This window comes from Colossoma macropomum, unplaced genomic scaffold (assembly GCF_904425465.1).
Source record: "Colossoma macropomum unplaced genomic scaffold, Colossoma_macropomum, whole genome shotgun sequence".
Lineage (NCBI taxonomy): Eukaryota > Metazoa > Chordata > Actinopteri > Characiformes > Serrasalmidae > Colossoma > Colossoma macropomum.
In genome coordinates this window covers 34040051-34051354 of record NW_023494810.1, presented here as the reverse complement: position 1 = coordinate 34051354, position 11304 = coordinate 34040051, and the positions used below count along the sequence as shown (strand labels likewise).

The 11304-nt window shown below is 43.3% G+C and overlaps 1 protein-coding gene across 1 annotated transcript in view; it reads right to left on the bottom strand.

Annotated features, from left to right (window-relative positions):
• LOC118799843 (rootletin-like) overlaps positions 1 to 11304 on the bottom strand; it is a 72148-nt gene that overhangs the window by 32910 nt on the left and 27934 nt on the right. Inside the window, 9 exon segments of the mRNA XM_036559918.1 lie at positions 1 to 74; positions 640 to 878; positions 3370 to 3513; positions 4127 to 4261; positions 4433 to 4612; positions 5743 to 5912; positions 8179 to 8306; positions 8453 to 8646; positions 9979 to 10209. The exon segment at positions 1 to 74 is cut by the window's left edge and continues 86 nt beyond it. Coding sequence (XP_036415811.1) covers positions 1 to 74; positions 640 to 878; positions 3370 to 3513; positions 4127 to 4261; positions 4433 to 4612; positions 5743 to 5912; positions 8179 to 8306; positions 8453 to 8646; positions 9979 to 10209 — 1495 coding nt within the window.

The window sequence follows — 11304 nt, the reverse complement described above, 5'->3', positions numbered from 1 at the left end:
CCTTCTGCGCGGACGCCAGAGTCTCTTCCTGCACGGCCAGACGCTGCTCCTTCTCCTCGCACTGACGCTTCACACTGATGACCAGACAGCAAGAATAATCAATACAGCAAGACTAATCAGTACAGCAAGACTAATTAATACAGCAAGACCAATCAATAAAGCAAGGATAATCAATCCAGCAAGAATAATCAATATAGCAAGGCTAATCAATACAGCAAGAATAATCAATACAGCAAGACTAATCAATAAAGCAAGGCCAATCAATACAGCAAGACCAATCAATAAAGCAAGGCTAATCAATACAGCAAGGACTAATCAATAAAGCAAGGCTAATCAATACAGCAAGACTAATCAATACAGCAAGACTAATCAATAAAGCAAGACTAATCAATACAGCAAGACTAATCAATACAGGAAGACTAATCAATACAGCAAGACTAATCAATACAGCAAGACCAATCAATACAGCAAGACCAATCAATACAGCAAGGCTAATCAATACAGCAAGACTAACCAATGCAGCAAGACTAATCAATACAGCAAGACCAATCAATACAGCAAGACTAATCAATACAGCACTCCTAATCATTCCTGGTCTGATTTCCTGGATTAGTCCGTCTGTTAAGCCGTAATCCTGACCTGATGCGTTCGCTCTCCGCTGCTCTGAGCGCCTCCCTCAGCTGGCCGTTTGATTGGCTGAGAGCATCCCTCTCTTTGGTGATGTCACTGAGGGAGCGCCGCAGCTCCACCGTGTCCCTGCGGTGCCCCTCCCCGGTGTCCCGCGTTTGGCACAGCCGCTTCTCCAGCTCCAGGACGTCCCGCCTGGCGCCGTCCCGACTCTCCTCACACGCCAGCAGGAGAGCCCGACACTCGTCCAGCTGAGAACGACAGGAAGATCAGGATAACGACACCACTGACGACGAAGAGACCCTCGTTTAAAAACACTCACTAACACTCGGATTCACGTGTCACAATACAACCCCACTTCCAAAAAAGTTGGGACGCTGTGCAAAATGTAAATAAAAACAAAATGCAATGATGTGCAAATCATTTAGACCCTATATTTCATTGGAAATAGTACAAAGACAACATATTGAACATGTTGAAACTGAGAAATTTGATTGTTTTTTTAAAATATATGCCCATTTTGAATTTGATGCCAACAACACGTTCCAAAAAAGTTGGGACGGGGGCCTGTTTAGCACTGAGTTTCATCACCTCTTCTTTAATAACACTCTGTAAGTGTTTGGGAACTGAGGAGACACTGCTGTAGTTCTGAAAGTGAAATGTTTTCCTGTTCTTGTTTGATACAGGATTTCAGCTGCTCATCAGTTCAGGAGCTCATTTGTCGTATTTTTCATTTCATAATGGCCCAAATGTTTTCAGTGGTGACAGGTCTGGACTGCAGGCAGGTCAGTTTAGCCCCCGGACTCTTTTAATACGGAGCCATGCTGTTGTAATACATGCAGAATGTGGTTTGACATTGTCTTACTGAAATAATCAAGGCCTTCCCTGAAAAAGACGTCGTCTGGACGGCAGCATATGTTGCCAAAACATGCATATATCGTTCAGCATTAATGGTGCCTTCACTGATGTGAACGTCACCCATGCCATGTGCACTAATGCCCCCTATACCATCATGAATACTGGCTTTTGAACTGTGCACTGATAACAAGCTGAGTGGTCTTTAGCCCGGAGGACACAGTGTCCATGATTTCCAAAAAGAATTTCAAATGTTGATTCATCGGACCACAGGACACTTTTCCACTTCCCCCCAGTCCATTTTAAATGAGCTCAGGCCCAGAGAAGGTGGCAGCATTTCTGGATCCGATTTAGAGTTTTAACCTGCATTTGTGGGTGCAGTGATGAACTGTTTTCACAGACAGTGGTTTTCAGAAGTGTTTCTGAGCCCATGCAGTGATTTCCATTACAGAATCATGTCTGTTTTTAATGCAGTGCCGTCTGGTTTTAGCCTTGTCCCTTACATACAGAGATTTCTCCAGATTCTCTGAATCTTTTAATGATATTCTGTACCGTAGATGATGAAAAGCAGAAGTTCTTTGCTATTTTACGTTGAGAAACGTTATTCTTGAATTGTTGCTCTATTTGATGGTGCAGTCTTTCACAGAGTGGTGAACCCTCCTCATCTTTACTTCTGAAAGACTCCGCCTCTCTGAGACGCTCTTTATACCCAATCATGTTACTGACCTGTTGTCAATCAACCACCAGGTGTTTTTTAGCATTACACAACTTTACCAGTCTTTTGTTGCCCCGTCCCAACCATTTTGGAAATTCAAAATAGGCAAATATTTTTTTAAAAAACAATAAAATTTCTCAGTTTCAAAATTTGATTTGTTGTCTTTGTTCTATTTTCAATGAAATATAGGGTTTAAATGATTTGTACATCATTGCATTTTGTTTTAATTAACATTTTGCACAGCATCCCAACGTTTTTGGAAATGGGGTTGTATTACTTATCGTGATTTTGTGTGTTTTTGTTACTATTTATATATGTTATACTATTTAATCTCTTGTCAGGTTATATGCTTCAAGATTTCACCATCACTTTTCAGAAATGAGGCATTCAGGACTTTCAGGAAACTTTCTCTCTTTTTTCTTAATATCTGACAGGTCAAGAAAGGTTTTTCAACATTTGTATTACAGAAGCAAATCTGAACTTAACTTAGGAACCTAAAACTAAAGCATAATAAACTGTAAGTGGTGAATACTGTGAGAGCGCCCCCTGCTGTTTATCAGAGCGTCGCCGCTCCCCAGTTTCAGTCTCCATTTCCCAAACGCTTTAGCCGAGCGTGCTAACGTTACTCCTCCTAATAAACAGACACACGTTCAGCTCCGTCTCCTCATTATTCACCACCATCACTGTAATATTTCATCATCAACATTAACACACGAAGGTGATCAGTGGGGCGGTGGAGATCGAGTCTGCAGCGTCTGAGATCTTTAAAACGCAGAGTTAGAAAAGAAAATCATCTCACAGTGAAAGCAGCGTTTTACAGCAGGAATAAATGGAGCTCATTATGCTGGTAGTGAACTATGCTGCTGACACAGCTGCCTAAAAACCATAGAAACGGACCTTAAACAGAAGTGAGGACCCTGTTGGGGTTCATCCTAAAGTTAGGACAGGATTTAGGAGGTTCAGTCTAGTTAGGATGTTTGTGTGATGCTGTTTTCTTATCTGGAGTTCATGATGAGATTATGAAGGTAGGGACTCTTATTCTGTAATAGCTACTGTCTGAAATTCAGTCCGTACTGAAGTCGTCATGGAGACTAAACAGATAAGTGACTTCACTCTGTATGTAGTTCTGCTGTAGGTTCTAAATGTCAGATGTGAGGGTGTTCGAGTGGAACCTCTCTGAGCGCCGTGTCTGCGCGAGTCTGTTGGTCAGTGCAGCTCTCCTGCAGTCTGCGCAGCTCTCGGCTGTGTGAGCTGACCGTCTCCTCCAGCTGCTCCCGCAGGTCCTGCAGCTCTGCATTCAGAGCAGCTACTGCAACCTGCACACACACACACACACACACACACACACACACACACACACACACAGTCAGGCAGTTCATTGAGATTCTCATGCCATAGAATTAAGATTTTTTCAGTTTCAGTATTAAATACTGGGTCATGTTTAGACAAGCAGTGAGCATCTCTCATAACTACACAACATACACATCAGTGTCCTAGTAGATACTGAATAATTCATAGTAGATACTGAATAATTCATAGTAGTTTCTGGATAATTTATAAGAAGTTTAAGAATATATTAAAAATAATTGTAAAAATTAGATAATATTTTTAGGTTACTAATTTATTCATAAGAGCTACTGAATTTATTCATAGTTATCATAGTAGTTACATAATAATGTACATAAATAATAAGTCTGAACATTAATAACATAATAAATAGCCTAAGATTTAGTAGTGAAATCTTCCATTTTTTGCCACACATCCACTGCTGATTTTAGGGCAAGAACACAGTGGAACGTGGTTCTGCAATCTGTTCTATCCTAATTTTTATTTGAGATTTGAAAAAACAAACAGTAAAAAACAAAATCAAGAAACAAAAATCACATTCTGCACTTCAGCCCCCAATAAAGCCACAGCGAGTCGTCTTACTCTCTCCTGGTCCTTCAAGTTTTGAGCTTCTCTGGTCAGTTTTTCCACCTCCAGGGCTGCAGTACTGAGCTCAGCCTGCAGGGAGCAGACTCGCTCCGACAGCACCGCCTTCTCCGTCTCCTTCAGGGACAAGGCCTGCAGACGGACAAACGGAGAGACGCGGCTCATCTTCACGATATACTAAACACTACGCGCAAATTATGGCAATTACTTTTTTAAAACTTAGAATTAAAATGTTAAAAATCTGCAAGATTCTTAAATCTAATTGTGGCTCTGTTGAACGACAGATGACGACTCTAAACCCACCTGCTGTTTCTCGCTCTCGGCCTGCAGGAGGCGCTGGTCCCTCTGGTGCTGTAAAGTTCGGACCTCCTCCTGTAGCTCCTCCCTCTCTCTCTCCATTCTCTTCAGCTGCTCCTCCAGCTCCTCCCGCAGCCGCCGCAGCGCCCCCTCCTGCTCAGTCTCCAGAGTGCAGCGCAGTGTCTCCTAGTGTAAACAGCACCCTCTAATTTACTCTGCTCTATAAATCTGATAAAAAGGCTGGATTTTAGCTCAGTAATCAGATTTCTCAGTTCATGTAAACTCTTACTCTGATTTCTTTTGGATTTCTCAGTCGGCGCACGTACGAAAACGGATCGCGGTTCCGGAAATGAGCATGCAGCGTTCCCGCGTGACGCAGCAAAACGCTTTGTAGTGATGCTGACACCAAACACGTTCTCATCGAAATTAGGGATTTAAATAATCTTCATCTTCTAGATGTATATTCACAATTTTCGCTAAAGTGACTGGAAGTTTAAAAAAAGCTGCTCATGACATTAAAGTTTTACATTACGTTTACGTCACGTCTTATTCTGTGAGTTTATCGGCCGATTTTAAAGGAGAAATCTGATTACTGTCTGAGTAATGCAGACCTGGAGTCTCCCATTATCTGATTACTTAAGAGCATGAAAACACACTGAACCAGTTACTGACACAATCTGATTTTCTGGAGTCATCAGATTATTAAGTGCAAACATGCTAAACCAGTTAGTGACACAATCTGATTTTCTGCAGTTATCAGATTATTGAGTGTAAACACACTGAACCAGTTAGACACAGTCTGATTTTCTGCAGTTATCAGATTATTAAGTGTAAACAAGCTGAACCAGTTACTGACACAGTCTGATCTTCTGCAGTTATCAGATTATTAAGTGTAAACACGCTGAACCAGTTACTGACACAATCGGATTTTCTGCAGTTATCAGATTATTAAGTGTAAACACACTGAACCAGTTACTGACACAATCTGATCTTCTGCAGTTATCAGATTATTAAGTATAAACATGCTGAACCAGTTACTGACACAATCTGATCTTCTGCAGTTATCAGATTAGTAAGTGTAAACACGCTGAACCAGTTACTGACACAATCTGATCTTCTGCAGTTATCAGATTATTAAGTGCATGTAAACACACTCAGTATCTGAGCAGCACTCGTGTTTCCTACATAGTTTTGCGAGGGTGGGGGGGGGGAGTCAAATGGGGGCAGCACTGAAAAACGTTTTATTTAATCGTTTATTAGACATTAATTTCTGTTATTTATCATAAACGATGTTCAGAATCGGCTCCAGTTCTTACTTTCTCGCTGGCGAGTCTCTCTAGCTCCTCCTGGTGGTCATTGAGGGTGTTGCGGAGGGCCGTTTGCGCCTCCTGCTGGGCATCTGCCAGTGCCTGTTTGAGCGCCACCCGCTCTCTCTCAGCCTGAGCCACGGCGCCGTCTCGGTCTGCACGCAAACGCTTCAGCTCCGCTGGAGGGACAGAGGGAAAAAACAGAGGGATGAAAAAGACACCCGGTTAATCATCATGTTATAAAACAGTCATAACTCATCTTTATACCTTTAAACAAGAACATGTGATTGGCTGTCCTGTACTGTGAAGCAAACTGGGCTGAAACACTCCTTATAACTTCAGTGTGAACAGCTAAACAGGCAAACGCGTGCAAAAGTGCTGGTTTTTGTGACGCCACAAAAACAATGACTTCATTTCTGTTTTTGCAGCTTTTGTTTGTCCAGTGGAGTAAATGGTCTGTTTCATCGTGCGCAGACGTTGGTGTAGGTGTCTGAGGACTTACTGATATCCGTGTGCACTAGGGGGCAGCATCCAAACCAGAATGTCCAGAAAACAAAGAGGAAATTCTGGACGTTTTCCTCCAAGAATTAATAATAATTGTACATATATACAGATATTCACACATCTCTTTATGCTCCTCTCACATTGGCTCTTCTTTATTCTTTCTTATTTTCTATTCTATTTAAATAGAAATATTATTTTTTAATATAATTTCTATTTATTTCTATCTATTTGTTTTTATTATTATTTACTTTCTCCCTTAGTTAAACACTTGCAACATACTTAAGCCGTAAAACCCGAGAGGGAGTGTGTTTTCACGAAATAACATCCCGGCTGTGATTTGGTCGCCGTAGATCATCACAGCTGTGATGTTATTGGCGATAACACACTCCTCGAGTGTTCTACTGCTTTAATACTACAGTTAAATAAATAAAGTAATAAATTAATAAACTGGGCCGTGAACGCGGCGTTTAATATGTTTTAATGTTCGCAGTTCCTTCACCAAATTATAGTTCCTTAACGAGCAGCTTGTTGCTACGTCAGAGTAACGAGCTCCGCCCACTCGTTGTTCAGTCTGCTGTAAGCCCCGCCTTTTGAAGTACAGATTGAGCTATAAAACTGCCGCAATATCAAGTTCAGCTCAGTTTTGTCAGTTTTTGCCAGATCAGTATTAATGTTGTTTTGTTCCAGCCAGTCTGTAAAGCATCTTACAGCCCGTTTAGTTTGGCGAATGGTGTTGGGTTCATTTCTGGCTGATTCCAGGTTGTTCAGCTGTTCTTCTGTCACAGCTGTCGAATGAAAAGCTGCTCAGTGGTGATGACAGTTTGGGAATTTAGTGTCGTCTCATCTTCAGAGTCTGACCAAATCGGCTGTCGGTCAAATGTGATCTTAAAAGTGTCCGTTTTCTGTTTGTGGCAAAGTAAGAAGTAAAAACGTTCAAATGTCTTGAGCGTCTCCGACAGCTGTCAAAGTCGTTGCTTAGCAACGGCGTCTCAGCGGAGTGATGCAGTGTTTGTGAATAAACCTGTGATGTTATGGTGAAATAACAGCACAGTTAGAACGCCTCTCAACCAATCAGCTCGCGTGGCCGGAACTCACTGTTGTATAATTGTTGAGTAAAGTGACTCTGAAATTTTGAAGATGAGTCCTACAAATGTTTGTATTGTCACTCCTCTTCTGCAGACCTGCAGATTTTGGAGGCCTGCAGCTCGTGCTTACCCATGAGCCTCTTTTCTGTTCTATATAGAACCACGAACATTCAAAGAACCCTTTGCATGATTAAAGGGTTCTCTGCACAGTGAAAAGGTTCTTCAGATTGATGGAGAATGAGCTGTACATGGTGCCATAGGTAACCTTTTTGTAAACGGTTCTATATAGCACCAAAGAGGGTTCTTCTATTGTTATGATATCAAGCTTGTTACAATAGCAGAACCCTTTCTGGTGCTATATAGAACCATATACAACACATTTTCCATCAATCTGAACACCATGCAAAGAACCGTTTAATCATGCAAAGGGTTCTTTGAGTGTTCTATATAGAACCATTTTCTTTACACAAGAACCCTTGAAGAACCTTCTTTTTTAAGTGTGTATATCTCACCAAAATGGTGAATTTCAAAAAGTGAGACGGATTTCGAATTCATGAAATGGGCCCTTTAATTTACACTCCTCTGTCTCTGTGTCTCTTTGTGTCTCTTTCTCTGTGTCTCTCTCTCTCTCTCTCTCTGTGTCTCTCTCTGTTTCTCTCTGTTTCTCTCTCTGTGTCTCTCTCTCTCTCACTCTCACTCTGTGTCTCTGTCTCTCTCTCTCTGTGTCTCTGTCTCTCTCTCTCTCTGTGTCTCTCTCTCTCTGTGTCTCTCTCTCTGTTTCTCTCTCTGTCTCTCTCTCTGTGTCTCTCTCTGTCTCTCTGTCTCTCTCTCTGTGTCTCTCTCTCTCTCTGGGTACCTGCAGTGTTGTCATTGCGCAGTCTCAGGTTGGTGTTCTCTGCCTCCAGCTGTTCTCTGCGGGACTCCAGCTGCACCAGCTGCTGCTGAACCTCGAACAGACTCGCCTCCAACACCTCCCTCTCCGACCTTCAGCACATACAAACATAAATACACATAAAATGATGGATCATAAACCACTAATGCTTCAAATCTAGTTTTCTCTCTCTCTCTCTGTCTCTCTCCCTCTCTCTGTGTGTGTGTCTCTCTCTCTCTCTGCGTCTCTCTCTCTGTACCTGAATGCAGCCAGCTCCTCCGTCAGCGCCGCATTTTCTCTCTCAGAAGCTGTTAGTTGGACCACTAGCCCCGCCCTTTCCCGAGCAAGCTCCGCCCTGCTCCGCCCCGCCTCCTCCAGAGCCACTCCCTGTCGCTCTCCTTCACCGCGGGCCATGCCAAGCTCCGCCCCCAAAGAGCTCACCTCTCCACACAGCTGGAACAGATTTAAAACACAAACATCAAACTCAGCCCAGGGGGGGCGTCTCAAACAGCTCCGGAGATCAGTCAGAGTACACAGGCCCTGTCCTATTTCTCAATTTTACCCCTACCCCTTGTTTTCGAGTGTTGCCCCTTGTTACTGAGTTACAGGGTAGTGGTTGAAATCCTCCCTCTGAAATGGGACCCTCAAATAAACAGAGCATCACTTCATTAACAGCTACCAGCGCTGCTCTGTAGGCGACCCTGTCAGTCTGCAGTGACAGCAGAGGAGGGTAAAGTTCAGCTCCTCACTGCTGGGCTTCAGTTACATTTAGGGCATCATATGATCTTCAAAGAGGGGGGCAATTATTTATTATCACCACCCCTAATTCTTCAGTGATATGAAGCTGAAGTCAGATATTCACCAGCTTCTTGTTCGAAAAGTAGAACAGTTTCTTGTAAAATGTCTCTGAACCTCTGACCTGAAGTCGCTTCTCACAGCTTCTTGTTCGAATTTTCCCGTTCCACCTTAAATGGTGCCTGATGCACCAGAATGTAACTGCTGCACCATTTAAGGTGGAACGGGAAAATTCAAATAAGAAGCTGGAGAATGAGAAACTGACTTCAGCCTTGTGACTTTTTAGCATTTGTCAGTTTCTCACTGCAGATTAAACGTATCAGGAAACCAGCTGGAGTGATAATAAACACTAATAAGTCCATTCATCTCCAAATTATCGATGTTCATCTTAAATCTCTCTCTTTGCCGTTTCGTAGCTACTAGCTAGGTGAGACTGTTATCTGTGTTGCTATGGTGACCAGCAGTCTGCGCTGATCTTCAGGGTTAAAGGGTGAATCAGCAGTTCTACATTAACTCCAGAGTTTAAGACCATTTATTGTTAAACTGTGTTGAACGATCAGCAGAGCTTTATTTTACTGCAAAGGAGGATTATTTTATTTTTACCTACAAATCTGATTCTGCTGTGGAGCACAACAGGGCAGTAAAAGAGCCGCATGCAGCTCCGGAGCCACATGTTGCTGAGCGCTGATTTAGGTATATTTATCACTTATGTCCATCAAAGTGTCCTTCTTGGTGAGCAGATTTTGCTTAAATGATGAATATATGTTTAAAGCATATATTGAGTCCTGACCTCACAAGAGGGTATAATGTGGCTGTATTCCCAAAGTAGCGCCGCTGCTGATACGCAGCCTTGTTCTCCTCTAATAAACCTGTTTAGGCTTTAATATGGTAAAGTTCTGTAAACCGATAAGGAACTCCTGCTCCTTTGTATTTAAATCAGTACATCACTGGAGTGACAGGCAGCGTTTTTCACACAGGGGTTTTACTGACCTGAGTGACTTTGTCCTGTAATTTCTGCCTGTCTGCTCGGAGCGCCTGAAGCTCCGCCTCCAGTCCCGCCCTGAGCAGCTCAGACTCCTGCAGCGATTGGTGCAGGGCGAGGCGGGCGGAGTCCAGCTCTAGCCGGTCCTGCTCTAGCCGCACCAGCTCGTCTCTGATGGTCAGTTTCTCCTGCTCCGCCTCCCTCCGCTGAGACAGCAGGAGACTCTTCTCCTCCTCCAACTACAACACACATCCGACATTGAGGATTTACCTGTGTGATGCTGTTCAGGTGTGTGGTACCTGCATGATGCTGTTCAGGTGTGTGGTACCTGCATGGTGTTGTTCAGGTGTGTGGTACCTGCATGATGTTCAGGTGTGTGGTACCTGTATGATGTTGTTCAGATGTGTGGTACCTGTATGATGCTGTTCAGGTGTGTGGTACCTGTATGATGCTGTTCAGGTGTGTGGTACCTGTATGATGCTGTTCAGATGTGTGGTACCTGTATGATGCTGTTCAGGTGTGTGGTACCTGTATGATGTTGTTCAGATGTGTGGTACCTGCATGATGCTGTTCAGGTGTGTGGTACCTGTATGATGCTGTTCAGATGTGTGGTACCAGTATGATGATGATGTTCAGGTGTATGGTACTTGTATAATGCTGTTCAGGTGTGTGGTACCTGTGTGATGCTGTTCAGGTGTGTGGGTACCTGTATGATGCTGTTCAGGTGTGTGGTACCTGTATGATGCTGTTGTTCAGGTGTGTGGTACCTGTATGATGCTGTTCAGATGTGTGGTACCAGTATGATGATGATGTTCAGGTGTGTGGTACTTGTATGATGCTGTTCAGATGTGTGGTACCTGTGTGATGCTGTTCAGGTGTGTGGGACCTGTATGATGCTGTTCAGGTGTGTGGTACCTGCATGATGCTGTTCAGGTGTGTGGTACTTGTATGATGCTGTTCAGGTGTGTGGTACTTGTATGATGCTGTTCAGGTGTGTGGTACCTGCATGGTGTTGTTCAGGTGTGGTACCTGTATGATGTTCAGGTGTGTGGTACCTGTATGGTGTTATTCAGGTGTGGTACCTGTATGATGTTCAGGTGTGTGGTACCTGTATGATGTTGTTCAGATGTGTGGTACCTGTATGATGCTGTTCAGGTGTGTGGTACCTGTATGATGCTGTTCAGATGTGTGGTACCAGTATGATGATGATGTTCAGGTGTGTGGTACCTGTATGATGCTATGTTCAGGTGTGTGGTACCTGTATGATGCTGTTCAGGTGTGTGGTACCTGTGTGATGCTGTTCAGGTGTGTGGGACCTGTATGATGCTGTTCAG